Here is a 17,328-nt window from a genome sequence, read left to right as displayed (position 1 = left end):
GGAAAGTTGGTAGGAATTGCTACCCGAACCTTATCGATTAGCTATGCGAGGGAATTAAAAAGTAATGTGGGTGCATGAAAGTATACTTACGGTAAACAAGCATCCAAATTTAAAAATGTGGAAGAACGACATACAGCTGTTGTTGACGTCCGAAATGTACGATGTTGTGTTCCAAATCTGGAGGGGTGCCAAATTTTGATATATGTCTGCATGATTTTCTGCAGAATAAAAGCAAATTCATTTCAATTAATGAATAAAAGTCTTACCAGTTCTGTAACGGCTTTTGCATCGATCTAGCAGGTGATGATGATAGAGGAGAAATATGAACTGGGTGGACCTACTCCAATTGACGAGGTCAACGTCCTAAATTGGCAGACAGTTCTCTACCACCGAAAGGAAAAAAGAAAGGAAAACGAGAAGGGTAGCCACACATAATGCTAATAATTAAGTAATGTTAGAAGTTTATCTTCTATTCAACTAAAAATGTGGCAGTTTTTAAAATTAATATTGGGCGCGTGATTGATCATTGTTAAATTTTAATCGATCAAATTGTATGATTTTAAAAGTCACCTCATTTTTAAATAAACATAAGACTATTAACATTTAGAATTACTCCAAGATGCTTGTGTACAGGACTACCAATCGAACAAAGAATAGGAATTGGCAGGTTCATGGGATAAATGATTATAGCTAGAGAAAATTTCATTTACAACCATTTTTGTAATTAAGTATTCAAACGTTTAAAAACAAACAAAAAAAAAAGTTAATTTATGGTATTTATATTTCAATTTTTTTAAAATTTCAACTATCCATTATAATTTTTCGTTAAATCCTATAAAATGTAAATCCGCTTATACCTAGTCATGTAAATTGATGCCATAAACATGATGCACAACGTACGATGTGGGAAGAAGGAGATTTGGAAGAAGAAGAAGGAGAAAGGGGAAAAGAAAAAGATTGAATCCCACGATCCAAAGAGAAGAAATTTTGTGGTCTCACTACCAAATAAAGAGAGAAGAAAAAGAGTCGGACCTAAAAAGAAAAATATTTGTTTATTCATCAATTCTCATCCGTCTCCATTAGAGTAAAAAAAAAAAGACACCAAAAACTTTAATCAAGCCTAAATTCTGAACCCAATCCATGTTCAAAATCAGGTGGCCTTAATGATTCAAGGTCGTTATAGGCCAGTAGACCTAAAATCTGAGCCATAGCGGGCTAATTCAGTTGGACCAGATGAGCTAAGAAAAACAGGCCTATGATAGCAAACCCTAGCCAGCTGGAGCAACAAAACACTTGGTCGTTTAGGTTGATTCAACATCCCCCACCATTTAGCGACGTAGCTGATCAAGTTCTCCGTGATTCTATTCTATGTATTCTTTGGCCCAGCAAGTTCAAGCCCGCACAGCATGCGTGAGCTAGCTGACTACTGTGCATGTGCAACTAACTATTCTCAGTAAGTTGGGTGCCGATTTCAAGAGTAATTCTGGTAGTAATTCTATATGTATAATAAATGTCTATAAAATAAAGTGATTTTTAAAATTATTATTTAATCAATTTTACGTTCAATGATAATTTTAAAAACCACATTATTTTTTAATGAACATTTAACAGACACTTAATGTACATGTACAAGTATCTATAAAAAAATGAGGTGGCTTTTAAAATCATCATTTGATCAATCACACGTTCAATGATGATTTTAAAAGGTAACTCATTTTTTTATGGACTCTTAATGTACATGTAGAATTACTCCGAGTTTAAGCCCATCCTCAACGGAGTAATTCTATATGTCATATAAATGTCCATCAAGTGTTCATCGAATAATGATGTGACTTTTAAAATTACACTATTTAATTAAAGTCATCATTTAATTAATCACATGCCCAATGATAATTTCAAAACTTATATCATTATTTGATAGACACTTAATGGGCATTTATATGACATGTAAAATTATTTCCTTAAACGTATAAGGATCCTCTCCGATTCAAGGGAACCGAAGAGTATCCTGTCCCTTATAATACAAGGATATTTTCATTTAAAAAAAAAAATTGTAAAAAGACAAAAATATTCATGCATTATAAGGTATCAGATATGAGTAGTGATAGGCAGGGGCGATCTTGCTGGCCCCTGCCCGGCCCTTTCCTACGTGGAAAGGGCCATTTTACTTTTAGAGTTTTTAACGTTTTTTTTTTTTTTTCCCAAAAAAAAAAAAAAAATTAAATTAAATTTTCGAATACATCAAAACCAGTTCAGCGGATCCATTTTTCTCATTTTTGTCTTCCCCCCAAATTTTCCCTCCCTCTCTCCATCTACCCCAAAATCTTCCCACCGTCAACCTCCGTTCAGAGCTCCGTCGTCCTTCCGGTTCCGGCGACCAGTTTCGCACGAGCCCGCCACCGTTCCGAGCTCCATCATTCTTCCGGTTCCGACGAGGTGTTTCGCACAAGCCCGCCACCGTTCCAAGCTCCGTCATTCTTCCGGTTCCGACGAGGTCCCCCACCGTCTACTTCGATCTCCATCTCCATCTCCGGCCACTAGGCACTGCCAGGTGCCATCACCATCGTTCTCCATCTTCGGCCAAAGCCCACCCACCGGCCGTCTTCCAGTTCCGGCCCTCTTCCATCTCCGGCCGTTTTCCAGCTCCGGCTTCCCCCCAAATCTGTCTCCTTCAAGTCTTGGTCTCCGTCAGGTATTAAAGCAAACACCTTTCCTTCATTTTTTTCCTCTCTCGGTATACAAAGTCATTTTCTTCTGAGTTGTCCTAAATAGTTTTGATCTATGATTGTTTCCTCCTATTTCTTTTGCTATGTATCTTTCTTTCAGCTGAGGTATTTTAATCTGAATTTCTCTTATTCTTTTTCTATTAGATATTCTGATCTCAGTCTGAAAGGAGAGAACCCTGGAAAAAAAGTTCACTAAATGAAACAAAACAGGAACAGATGTACATTAATGCATGGTCTGGAATTTTAAATGTCTTGAAGAAATATGTGCTTGTTGTCTTTGGAGGTAATTTCTATCTGGTATGCTGAGATATACCCCCCAAAAAATGTACTCTCTTCTGATGTTTGTCTTTACAGGTCTTGCTGGCTACCCCAGTGACGATATTAAGAAGTTCCTGTGGATGGTCCGTATAGGAGGTGGTGTATTTCCTCATATCAAGGAACCCGATTACCTTGTAAGTGATTATCACTACTTTACACAAAAAAAAAAAAAAAAAATGGTCTTGGATTTTATTTTATTTTTTTTGGGCAAAGGAACTGGATGATATTGTAGCTTACTATGTAATTCATTTTAGTTAGCAATGTGTTTTTCTATGTTTTGTTTCTGTTTGCAGAGAGATGGTTAATATCGGATCAATTCTCAGGCCACACCCACCATGCTAAACTGCCTCATGTACAAACTCTCCTATTAAAGGTCTGATTTTGCTGTGAAGTCAGTGGTTTCTAGATGGAGGATACATTTGTTTTAGCTGTTTAAATTTTGAATATTTTCATCTCTTTACTACAAGTTTGTGGAGACAGATGGTAAAGCCTTTGACAAGCTTTTTAAAAAAATGCGTTGTGGGATATAATTAGCATTGTATGTGATTAATATATTTGATAATTATGACTATTAAATTTTGCTAGGGCGTCTTTTTAATAGTTAACTCCTTGCTGAATGTGGTGGGCTTTGAAATAAAAGCAGTTTAATCCATGCAAACGTTATGTAGTCCAGGAATCTGGTTTTCATAACCTCTGTTTCTCTTCCATACTGTTAAACCGTGGCGCCCAGGGTGTAGAACATTGCCAATAAAGCGGCTTCTTTCTTGTCACATAATTAAATGTGGCCCCTTGGACCTTTGCTAGTTTTGGGCACCTCTTCTATATGATTTGAAATGGTTAGCTCCTTGTGATGTTTGCATGGATTTCTTTTCCAAAATGTTGTTTTATTTAAGCTGTTTATTAAAAAAAAAAAAAAATAGGTACCATAAGCAAGTGCTCATTCTCATTTCATCATGAGGGCAAAACCAATGATTGATGAGCTTTACTGATCTTTGGTGCAACTAGTCAAATATATTTGAAATTTTTCTCATGTGAAGTTCCTGTTCTTTTTCTGATTGGATTTCTGTGTCTTTAATATCAATTTAGGTGTTCACAACTCATCATTGGATGGTTCGCATATATAAACTGAAACCTCCGAAGAACAGGGTCAGGGGCAAGGCAAAGAAATCAAAATCGGTATGTATTCTTCCTCCTTACTCAGTTATGTCTTGAGATTGGGCCCAATGTTATCTAAATAACTGCTTTAATTATTTGTGGTCTTGGCAGAAAGCAAGCTCAACATCGAGCGCCAAAAGAAGTTGGACAAAAAACAAGAATCCATGGCACTGAATGTTATATTTTCTTTTCTGATAGCCAATTTTTCTCAATTCAATTACTTTTGTTATGGAATTATTGCTTATTGTACTTGTGTAATTTGTTTTTATTGCGGAATCATAACAAGAAATAGTTGGTTATTACTTGTAATGAATGTTGGAGTTCTTGTAATGAATGTTGGTTGTCTCTACTTTTGATTGATGTAGTTGATAGTTTGATACATTAGAAGCACACAAAAATGAGTATTGATAGTTTGATACAAAGCATGGATACAAAACATGATCAAACTCACTTAACTTGTATTGACTATGCAAAAAACTTAAATTTGACACCAATATGCAAAAAACTCACTTCACTTTGATATGGATTTGATTACTGTTGATGCTGGATTTACAAGAAAGGAAAAATGATACAAAGTTGGTTTGACTTTTTTGTTGATCATTGGAAAAGATTAACCAAAAAGTTCATAATCAAACTGTGTAAGAAAACCAAATCCATATTCACCAAACCAAATCCAAATCTTCAAGAGAAGGTGTGCTCCCTATAAATAGACCCCCTAAGCTTCAAGAGAAGGTGTGCTTGGTGCTTGGTGCTTAGGCTTGTGCTTAGCTTTAGACAGAAATTCTTCTTGGAGGCCTAACAAGTTGAAGAGGAGAATACCATGGCAGGAGGCCATCCCAGCACTACGATGAGCGGTTAAATTCCTAATAGGGTGTTGATGTAGCCCTTTCCAAGTAACAATGGTTTAATTGTATTTTAGTTTGAGATTTTTTCTATGCATGATGGTTGTATAACTGTGAGAAATGATTTTAATGTTTATATTCAATCATTATGAATTTCTTATCTTGTCTTAGAAAGTCTTTTATATTGATTGAACTCAATCCTTCATATTTTCTGTGATTATGTGAATGATTGTTATACAACGGTTTTAATTGATATATGATCAAGAGGATTAGATAGACCATGCCTAGGAAAGACGGATTGTACTACACCCTAGTTTAGTGTAATTTAGGTAGACAGTCTGTGCCAACCGAAGATGGGTTATACTATTCCATTGATTGTGTGTATATCCTATTAAAGACGTAGATAGTCCATGCCTAGGGAAGACGAGTCGTACCGCATCTTAGTGGTTAGGTGGACGGTCCGTGCCAAACGAAGATGGATTATACTTATTCTTTAGAGGTAATTTCTTGACTACTCGAGTGAGACGAGCCCTTTATCATGCATAGTATGAATTTTTCTTATTAATTTACGATTGACCATTGTTATGCAGTGAGTGATGAAATCAATCCCCTATTCTTTATTTCATCCATATTATCTTTAATTTTATGTCTTTTACTTTTATGTATTTATTTTAAGAAAACAAAAATCAAATATCTTTTAAATTAAGTTATATTTAATCTCGAAAAGCTTGATAATAATACCTACGCAGTCCTTGAGGTTCGACACCTTCTCTATAGCCTTATCCTACAAGGATTCGTCCTATTGCGAGTGGTTATTTATTATTGATATATTTTGGTAAACAAAAGACCACATCAATTTTTGGCGCCGTTGCCGGAGACTGCTTAACGGTAGCGTTATTATGTTTTAAAGATTGAATTTAACTTGATTCTTTTTTTGTTTTTATTTTATTTTATTTTAATTTTAGTTTCTTTATTATTATTATTATTATTATTATTATTATTATTATTATTATTATTATTATTATTTTAATTTATTTTTTTGCTTTCAATTTTGTTTTTATTTTCTTTTGTTAATTTCTTTTATTTTTCTCAATTTAGTTCATGTGGGGAGGCATTCCAACACCCCATGAACCATGTTCATATTGCTATAGTCCTTATCATCATGTTAAAGATTGTCCTACTGCAGGACAATTTTCTAACTATTCTTATGAGCATATGAATACACAGTTCTCTAGACCGAGGAATGAGCCTTACTGTGATTCCTATGACCCGGCATGGAGTAACCAGTTTGATATCCCATGGCAAGCTCAAGCTCCTGAAAGTTATGCTCCACAATTTCATGAACTGTACCATCAGACATATCCGCAGTTCAATGATCAAGCGGCCTATTCACCATCTAACTTCCATCCTCCCCACCAGCATTGGCAATCATCTCCATATTGTGCTAACTTTGAGGATAACTGGCAACCTTCTTCTCAGGCCACACCACCGCCTCGGTTTGATTCGGATTTGCAAGATCAGCTGTTGAAATTTATGAATGATGTAGCGACCTCTGTCAGTCAGACATGGAACTCTCGCTTTGAATCCATTGCTAAGATAGATGCTGACGAAGAGAAGCCATCTCCCATTGACTGGTCTCCACAACAACAATACCATGCCGAACCACCATCTACTCAGTCAGGTTCTGACTTTCAAATTCAGATGTTGAAACTTATGGGTGAGATCAATCAGGATTTGAAATCTCAGGGTCAAGCCATTGCCAAGTTAGAAGCTCAGAGGGAACAGATGACAAAGCAAATAGAAGAAGAAGAGCTTCAAAGACAGTCGGTGGTCAATCTTGATGGGCACTACGTGGTGGATGAGAATACTTATCATGAGCAAGCCATCACCACAATGAATAATGAAGAAGTGGTCGACACTCACGGGGAAGAGAGGAAGGAGGAGCAAATTGAGGCCCCACAAGCTCTACATCGGGCAAAAGGCGAGGAAGTGAGCACTGAGGCTCTTTCATCACCCACTCTTATTCTCGAGACGCCATATGAACCCCGAGCCCATATTGCTTGTGATGTACCAAGAGGTCAAGAGAGTAGTTTGTTAGGGATATTAGAAGAGCAAAAAGAGACCATCGAGGTAGAAAACTTCCCTGTGTATTCTCCTCATTCTATTACAGTTCATGATTCCCTTCTGAATGAGAAACTGTTTGAGAATACTCAGAGGGATCTACCTCGATATGCGGGCATTCGAAATTACCTTTCTGTAGGTAAAATTTATTCTCTTTGGTCAAAGAGAAGAAAAGATTGGTGCTTCAAATTTAAACTTAAAGGTCAGAGAGCACTGAGCGCATCAAGGATGTGGATTCCGTTGGCTTGATGGATTCCACATATTTTGACTAAATGAGTAAGCTTCATTGGTTCGAGCACAGGCCCTGTACGCTCGAGTCCTCTATCAGGCCAGGGTACATGATCTCCTTCCAGGTTTATCTTCTCCATTGTTGCTTCATTCTTAGGTTATATTTTTACAACAATGTGTTGCACTTTACTAGTATTTGGTTGGAGTATCACTCTCTTTTTCAGGACATGTGTTTTTGCAATCAAGTCTGGGGGTATGATATGCCCCGCATCTGCTCATTCAGGTATTCCTATCCTCTTATTGTTATGTTTAGTTTTATACACACATTGGGGACATGTGTGATTCAAGTTTGGGGGGTATGGAAGAACGAAACACTGTCCAATATTTTGCTATGTTATTCTTGAGCATGCTGTTGATTTTGAATTCTGATTCGTATTTCATTGGTGAGCTTAACATGATGAACACATGATCACTTGACTAGGGAATTAAGAACTTTTGTTATTTTCTTTGGCAGCATGAGATATTACTTGTTTCAATTTGATTCTCACAAACACACTAGCACGTAGTCTGTGGGGTATGAAATTTGAAATCAGTTATGTCTATTATCAATATCTTAGATGCAAGTGGGTAACTTATTGGAGGAATAACCTTGGCATAAAAAAATAAAAAAAGTAAAGTAAAGAAAAAAAAAAAGAAAAAAAAGAAAAAAGAAAAAAATATAAAAGAGAATAATATTGATCACTTTGAGCTTTTCGCTAAGTAACCGGATCTCTTGCCTCATTAAGCATTGAGTATTCGCGTCAAAAGGTGGAAGTTTGTTTAAAATGGCTAAGTTTAGCTCCGTAGCCTTTTTGACTTGAGTTAGTAAGTCTTTAGGGTGTTTTACACCTAATGCCCTAAAACCATCTGGTTTGGGAGTCATTGACCTAACACTTGTTATATGGGTCAATTAGAAAGCTTAAGGGAGCTAAGCATTGCACAGCCTGCATATATAAAAATAATAAAATATATATATGCCTTGGTTGTTTTATCTAATGGGGAGTCCAACGAATTTTGAGTGTTGAACCATTCATGATTGAGATTAGTTTTGAAACCTCGTGACTATGTGTTAAGTTTACTTTACACTAGTTGAATCTTGTGATATCTCATAATGCCATGTTAGTAACTTAATTTTTTGTTCCCTGAAATTGTGAAGATGAAGTTTATTTTGTTAAGCTTGCTAATGAATGAGAACCATTATTTTTATGATGCTGCATTCTTGGGGATAACATGGTAGGAAAATTGTTTGTGGGTATCAATTCTGGCAAACCCTCACGAGACTTCACTCGTCCACTAGGGAATCCTAGGGGTTTAAAAGGCTTGTTGCATACGCTAAATGCAATCGTACATCCCATGAAAGAAGGATTTATTCTGTTGTTTTTCAGTTTTATTTCTTGTTTTGTATTGCTAAGGGACTAGCAATATGTAAGTTTGGGGGTGTGATAAGCGTTGAATGTTACACATTCAAGCCCCTTAACTTATATATGTTAATTCCTTAGCATTGTTATTTGTTTGATTTTGTGTTGTTTTAATGTTTTCAGGTTTTAAATAAAGACACAATTAATTCCATTAATTTTGGGCTTAAAGCACACTTTGAGAAGACCTAGAAGATATGTTTAAGCTTAACCAATCATAATAGAATACTTATATGATGTGGTTCGGTTTAATCAAATCAAGTGAAGGATTAAATCGGAATTTCTCTATTAAGAGTCAAAATCGGATTGGATTCAAATTTGGATTCTGCATATGTCTCAGTGTTTGGATCATAAATTTTTCGTCAGATATCGGATTGCAATGAAATTGGTGGCGTTGGAAAGCTAATAAAATATTAAACAAATATGTCAGAAATAGCTTTTCTCTGATTCGAACATTTACTATGCTAAAATCGCCTCGCAATAAAAGACCGTAATCCTGGCCGAATTTGAAATCCTTTTCCTACTTGGATTAAAGTTTCAATCTTCTACTTGGACAAGAAGACTCAAGAACGATTTTTATGGAATTCTAATGGCTTCTAGGACTTGTGTGCTCCCTATAAATAGACCCCCTAAGCTTCAAGAGAAGGTGTGCTTGGTGCTTGGTGCTTAGGCTTGTGCTTAGCTTTAGACAGAAATTCTTCTTGGAGGCCTAACAAGTTGAAGAGGAGAATACCATGGCAGGAGGCCATCCCAGCACTACGATGAGCGGTTAAATTCCTAATAGGGTGTTGATGTAGCCCTTTCCAAGTAACAATGGTTTAATTGTATTTTAGTTTGAGATTTTCTCTATTCATGATGGTTGTATAACTGTGAGAATTGATTTTAATGTTTATATTCAATCATTATGAATTTCTTATCTTGTCTTAGAAAGTCTTTTATATTGATTGAACTCAATCCTTCATATTTTCTGTGATTATGTGAATGATTGTTATACAACAGTTTTAATTGATATATGATCAAAAGGATTAGATAGACCATGCCTAGGAAAGACGGATTGTACTACACCCTAGTTTAGTGTAATTTAGGTAGACAGTCCGTGCCAACCGAAGATAGGTTATACTATTCCATTGATTGTGTGTATATCCTATTAAAGACGTAGATAGTCCATGCCTAGGGAAGACGAGTCGTACCGCATCTTAGTGGTTAGGTGGACGATTCGTGCCAACCGAAGATAGATTATACTTATTCTTTAGAGGTAATTTCTTAACTACTCGAGTGAGACGAGCCCTTTATCATGCATAGTATGAATTTTTCTTATTAATTTACGATTGACCATTGTTATGCGGTGAGTGGTGAAATCAATCCCCTATTCTTTATCTCATCCATATTATCTTTAATTTTATGTCTTTTACTTTTATGCATTTATTTTAAGAAAACAAAAATCAAAAATCTTTTAAATTAAGTTATATTTAATCTCGAAAAGCTTGATAATAATACCTACGCAGTCCTTGAGGTTCGACACACTCTCTATAGCCTTATCCTACAAGGATTCGTCCTATTACGAGTGGTTATTTATTATTGATATATTTTGGTAAACAAAAGACCACATCAGTTACTCATGTGCACAAATTATTCTCATAGTTATTGAATGCTATAAATGAAATATTTTCATATCTTGATTTGGAAAATATTGAGAATTAGTAAGTTTTTGTACATCATTTCAAACTGGTAAACATCTTGACATCGAGTTATTTCTATTTACTGAGGTTGCTAATTATATTTTATTTATATTTTTTTTAAAGATATCAAAGACTCTTGATATTAGCCGTACCGAAGAACAATTGAGAATCTTAGACGTATCTTATGAAGTATAGTTGGTTAAACATTAGTTTGGGAAACCTCGCGCGGTTTAATTATGATGTATTATTACTAAATTTATATGTTGATAGCAGCAAGTATGTAAATAGTATGATCATTAAGAGATAATTGATATTATTATGATGAACTGTAGTGATTTGTTGAAAGATTTTGAAGTAATAGGCTTGAATATCTTATAATTTTATTAGGATCTATAGAATTTTTGGATGACTACATAGATGAATTATAATACATATTAAAGATTATAGATGTTATATCTGGTTAATCTGTGAGAATTCTTTTTGGCAGATATTCATGTAAATGTTATATAGAGAAATATATGCTCTTTATACCCGTTGTGAGATTGGGGTGTTACATCTCCTTATGTCATTTCAAATGTTATGTGACTTTTATAATAATCACCATTAAATTTGAGATGATCATTATTAGATTTTGATCTAATAGTAATTTTAAGGCCACGTGACATTTAGGAGGACATAAATAAGACTCTAATCCTTCTTTTAGCATTACTATAAATTATTTCTATATGATTAAAACAAATCTTCATTTATGTATGCATTGATTAATAAACATAATTTAGCTGTATTTTGTTGCTCGCTTGCCGCAGCGAATTAAACTCAAGCGGAATCGTGAAGCTAATTAACTCGAAACATGTATAACTTCTCATGAACTATCCCAAGCTGATTTATTAGGTTGACTGTATTATGATTATTATCATTTTGTCGTAAGTCAGGATACATTAACCATATTTACCGTATTACCCCAAAAGAATTAATCAAAATGAATATACCATTTTGATTACTTCCTCTCCATGGACCATATATGCTAGCATATTGAAATCCGTGACTCCACCCTCCGTCCTTTTATAAGAAGACATGATGCAATGTGTCTCTCATGCCTCAGTCACACTATTTGTTTTTGTTTTTCGAAGTGTATATATATATATATATATATTTCTTTAGTGTTTGGCCTGATATAAAACATTAAAGAATTTGAAAATATTTTTAGTTAATCAAGAAAAATAATATTTACGAGGTGTAAAATAATTTACGTTTCTTATCAGTGTAAACTATTTTATGCCGCTCTCTCTAAAACAATTATTGAGAGGGCTTCTTATGGGGCCTAGTTATTCAAGCAGGTCTCAGATTACTAAAACACCTACTTGGGTAGGTAGGTTTTAATTACAAGAAACCTTTCACAATCGTCTATCTAAATTGCAAGTAATATGGATATGTAATTGCACTTGATTTTAATCTAACCAATGAAAGCATTTTATTTTTACACACTCTTCCTTCGCAGCTCCTCTTCGTTGCCTATCCCTTTCTCGTAATTCCTCATATTAGATGAAAATATAAGAAATATTTAGCAATTTTTCATACCAATCAAACACTAAAAAAAAATATTACCAACCATTTTTAGGATGACAAATAAACAATGGAAAATAGGCATTTAATTTTCCATAAACTAAAACATTTCTCGACATAAAATATTTTACCCAAAAAAAGAAAGAAAAAAAAAAAAAAAAAAGAAGAAGCGGGGCTTAATAGTAAACAATTAAAAACAGAAACTTAAATAGTGAAAAGACAAACAAAAGCATAGAGAAACATCCTAACAGTTACAGGGAAACTAAAAGTACTCCACATGTTACTACCCAAACAGTTGACGAGATTATCTGGAACCATTCATCCTGTACGTCTTTGGAGAAAACTCTATTCATATTCATTTCTTTGCAAACTCCAAAATCTCCAGCCCATTCAGATAGGCATTTTTATTTTTCGAATCCTGCCTAGGCCCTACACTAATATTCATAACTCCCGAATCATCTGAATCAACCACAAAATCATAGTAAAATGGAGCTGCCAACTGCTCGATTCCGTTAGCATCGTCAGGGTAGATCATCTGACTGAATTTGCTATAAATAGAGAGATCGAACCTCACAAAAGCATCCTCTGCGCTAACAATATCGCAGAAGTGCAGCCTCACCAGGTGTCTGGTGTTCTTGTTTACACCAAAACGCCAAGTTATGTTGGACGAATTTGAATTTAATTCTTTGCAAGTCCTGTAAACAACATCTGAGGCACTGTACAAAGTTGCTCCAAGAACATCATACGTAAGCTCGCCCTTATAAGGGACGCAGGTTTTTGCGGATCCTTGAGAAAGTAGATAACCATCATCTGGTATCCAATTCCTCCAGAGTGTGTCATTGTTCTGTGGACCTCCAACATTGACCCTGTGAATTGTGCGTAAGAACTGAGATCGTACGCCAACGTAAGTTTCACTACTCCCAGCAGCAGTAACTAGAGGAAAATCGTCCATGACGAAGTCTTTATCTGGGATTAGAAAGACTTCTATGGCACTCACAAAAGCAAAAGAGTTTCTGTGGGGAGAAAAGTGGATGTCGAACTTGCTTCCGTTGATTGTGAGTAAGAACTCCTCAATCACAGGTAAATTACTATTTTCTTTAATACCGTAGTTTGACAGCAGCGAAAAACTAGAACTTGAAACATCGAATTGGGCATCGGCCAGATTAGTACTCCCGGACGTGAACGGGAAGAAATGGAGACGAACATAATAAATGCCATGATCGGTGATATCAAACTCATACGAAGATGGGTTTGTGAAAACTCTTGCTGTTTGATAAAGGGAGGTATCTGTTGATGAATTGATGGCACTAACAGTAGAGCTTGGTCCAACAGAGAAGGAGCCAGAATTCAAGTCACCGACGAAGTTCCGACCGCCAACAATAATGTTGGACTTGGACCCACAATTGATGAAATACTTAGTTGGTAGGGTGTTATCAGCTGATGAGAGCAGCAGAAGAGAAAGGAAATGGAGGAGAAAGAAAGGCAAGAGAAGCATGAGAAAATGAAGCTTTTCCATGGGAAATTAATTGGTAGGAATTGCTATGCGAGGGAAGTAATGTGGATGACAATATTTATAGTAAACAAGCTAAGCATCCGACTTTAAAAATATAGAAGAACTTACGGTTGTTGTTGAATGTGACGTCCGGAATTTTGAACATGCGCCAGTTCGATCTTTAACGGCTTTTGCATAGATTGAGCCAGTGATAGAGGAGAAACATGCGCAAGGACCTACATCAGTTGACGTGGTCAACGCGTCTTAATCTGGCGGAGACTTCTCGACCACTGAAAGGGAAAAGGCAAACGAGAAGATAATTGTTTACACTAAGAGATAAGAGAAATGCTATGGCATCTATTATTATGGATTATTTTTTAATCTTTTTGTATTGACTTGGCAGAGAAAAAAAAAAAAAAAAAACCGGTTACAAGTTATAGATTTTTTTACTTAAGAAAAAAATGTCAAATCAGCACAAAAATAACCAAATAAAAAAAAAAAATCATATAGATATTCTAACATATCTCCAACCACATAGCAGGAATATTCTCAAGAATCTTTTTCATCTTTTTTTTTTTTTTTTTTTTTAAGGTTTTGTTGGTTTGCTTTTCTTTAATAGAGTCCACATAAATACCCCAAAAAAAAAAAAAATCATCATTTTCAACATTTTTTCCTCCAGTCTCTGAAACAAAGCTTTTTAATTCACGTGACTTCACTTTGTGTCAACATCTGTATACAAGGCAAAAAAATGTTATTACCATCAAGCATTGGAATTGGAATATAAAAATACTAACAATTAAAGCATTAGGAATAGCAGTACCAAGAAATACTTTGAAATTACCTTATTTTAATTAACCAATGTTAATTTAAATGGTAAATTCTAATCTTCCTTTGGGTGGAAGTTGCATCATGCATGAATTTACTAAATAACTTTATTAATAAGACTAGTAAATTTAAGGGTTGAAGACATATTTAGCACCTATGTTTTAAAAATTTTATTTTTTTGATATCTCAGTTTCATTTCAATTCACAAATAATACCTGGATTTTTTAGAAAAGATAGACTTGTTATCTCCGTCTATTTTTTTGGCTAAATTTCAATGGACTGCCACGTGTCAACCAATGAGAATTGACATGCATGTGCAGTGGCGGAGCCAGGAACTAACACAATAAATAAATAATTCAACAAAATTTAATTATCATTTATAATGTAACTTACAATTTATTTTGTCACACCGGGTGTTCATTTATATGTCATACAATTAAAATATGTAATATATATAAACAATTAATTTCAAAGAACAATTTAAATATAAAAGCTTAATCAATATAAAAGTTTAATTACATACCTCTCAAGCTCTAAAACAAAATAGTGAATCAATTTATTTGAATTGTTAAAGACTTCAACTAAAAAGTAATATTGTATGAAGAAATCACAAATTTTAAATTGTAAAATTGTTGAAACTTGAACAACAACTTTTAAGAATAACAATGATGAATCGCAAATATGGCACTCGGGATTACAAATAATGTTATAATATATATATACTACCTAAGAAAAGTAGGCTAAGTTAAGTTTTAATTTTTTTTTTATTTTTTTTTTTTTTTACATAAATAGGTATCATGACTCCTATGAACATATTCTAATAAGAAGTTGGCTAAGCTAAAAGGCCAAGTGTTTTTTTTCTTTTTTTCTTTTTTTTTCTTTTTAAAAAAAAAAAAAGAAAAAAAAGAAAAAGAAAGAAAGGTTAATTCATTGAATTATAGACGTGTCTCATTACTTTAGACCAAAAATATGAAAAGCTTCTCTTAAAAAAAAAAATAATAAAAAAGGTATGAAAAGCTGGAGATCTTCTTTCATATATGTCCTTTTTCTTTTTCTTTTTTCTTCTTTTTTTTTTTTTTTTTTTTTTTTTTTTTATAGATAAGACGTGTCCTTTCAAGTCTCATTACTTCGTTATAAACGTGTCCTCGGTCCTCCAAACAAACGTTTTATTTTAAACAAAACGGTGCGTTTTATCAAAAGTAAAAAATGTCGTCTTCAACCTACCTTCTTCAACTTGTGGCAGCAGCTGTTTACTGGTGTGATTCATAAAGTTCAATCATCTAAAAAAAATATTTATCCATTGATGTGTTTTTTAGGGGGTCAATTAGGACTTTCAAAAAAAATAATTCAAAGACTTCAAGAAAGGAGGCATTTGACCCCTCTAAACCCCCCCTCCCTCCACCCTTGTGCACGTGGGACAATATAAAAAATAAAAAATAAAAAATCTTTAAAAATTAATTAAAAAATTAAAATTAATAAAACTTTTTTAAAAAAAATGGTTAAAGATATATTTGGTACATGTCTTTTAAAACTTAATTTTTTTTTACCTCAGTTTCATTTCGTTTCACAGACTGACTTGATACCTCCATCTATTTTTCCGTCTAAATTTTAACAGACTACCACGTCTCAACCAATGAGGGTTGACACATGGCACAATATAAAAAGAAATAAAATATTAAAATATTAAAATATTAAAATTAATAAAACTTTAAAAAAATATATTAAAAACTTTTTTTAAAAAAAGGGTCATCCCCTTAGTTGGCCTGGGGTGGCCGAACCACCCCCATGGGCCACGAGGGTGGTTCGGCCACCCCCAAGGGCCAAAACTCATTTTCCTTTTCTTTTCTTTTTTTCTCTTTTTCTTTTTGGCCCTTGGGGGTGGCCAAACCACCTATTTTTTAAAAATTAATTTTTTAATTTTTTTAATCTATTTCTTTTTATATTTTGCCACGTGTCCACCCTCATTGGTTGACACGTGGTGGTCCGTTAAAATTTGGACGGAAAAATAGACTGAAGTATCAAGTCAGTCTTTTTCCCAAACTTAGGTACCATCTGTGAAGCTAAATAAAACTAAGGTACCAAAAAATAAAATTTTTCAACCACAAGTATCAAATATGTCTTTAACCTTTTTTTTTTAATTTTTTAATTAATTTTTAAAGATTTTTTTTTATTTTTTTTATATTGTGCTACGTGTCAACCCTAATTGGTTGACACCAAAAGTCCATTAACATTTGGACTAAAAAATAGACAGAGATACCAAGTCAATCTTTTCCCAAAACTCAGGTACCATCTGTGAAGCAAAATGAAACTGAGGTAAAAAAATAAAGTTTTTAAATCACGGTACTAAATATGTTTTTAACCCTAAATTTAAACATTAACAAATAAAATTTTTCATTTCGGATGGCCTAGGAAAAATTTATTTTTAATGTCAAATTATAAAAATAATAACCTCTCTACGAAGCCAAGTCCTTAAATTTATAAATTAATTTCAACATATATGTTGATATCTTGGAAAAATTACAATTTAGCTCCCCAAGTTACCAGTCATTCTACAAATGACCCACCGAACTATTAAGGCTTGGACTCTGGCCCTCAAACTATCAACTCCTTTAAAAATGGTCATTCCATTAAGCCTTCTCGTTATTTTGGATGAAAAACACACCACGTATAGTGCACGTGACTACCAACTTCCTAAAAGAGGCACATGCAGGATGTAACGGCGCATATGATAGAGTGGTGGTGGTGGCGGATTAGAGAAAAGAAAATTTATAGGAAAGTGGTTGTAATACCCTTTAGGAAAAAAAAAAAAAAAAGTATAAATAGAAAAAAGCAAAAAGCAAGAGATTTGAGGTAATTTGGCCTTAGAGGCTTATGTCTACAGTCTACCTGCATTATAATGTGCATGCCCAATATGGCTACATTTTG

At 34.1% G+C, this 17,328-nt stretch overlaps 1 protein-coding gene across 1 annotated transcript; it reads right to left on the bottom strand.

Annotated features, from left to right (window-relative positions):
* Window positions 1–12,441: 12,441 nt before the first annotated feature.
* LOC133862654 (probable receptor-like protein kinase At5g24010) lies at window positions 12,442–13,602 on the bottom strand. The gene has a single exon (XM_062298500.1). The coding sequence runs from the start codon at window positions 13,600–13,602 to the stop codon at window positions 12,442–12,444; it is 1,161 nt and encodes a 386-aa protein (XP_062154484.1).
* Window positions 13,603–17,328: the final 3,726 nt, after the last annotated feature.

The sequence above is a fragment of the Alnus glutinosa genome, chromosome 3 (assembly GCF_958979055.1).
Source record: "Alnus glutinosa chromosome 3, dhAlnGlut1.1, whole genome shotgun sequence".
In the NCBI taxonomy this organism is placed as follows: domain Eukaryota; kingdom Viridiplantae; phylum Streptophyta; class Magnoliopsida; order Fagales; family Betulaceae; genus Alnus; species Alnus glutinosa.
This window is presented reverse-complemented; position numbering and strand designations above follow the sequence as displayed.

Coding starts and splice junctions, on each gene's coding strand:
- LOC133862654 (XM_062298500.1), bottom strand. CDS start 13,602: ATGGAAAAGCTTCATTTTCTCATGCTTCTCTTGCCTTTCTTTCTCCTC.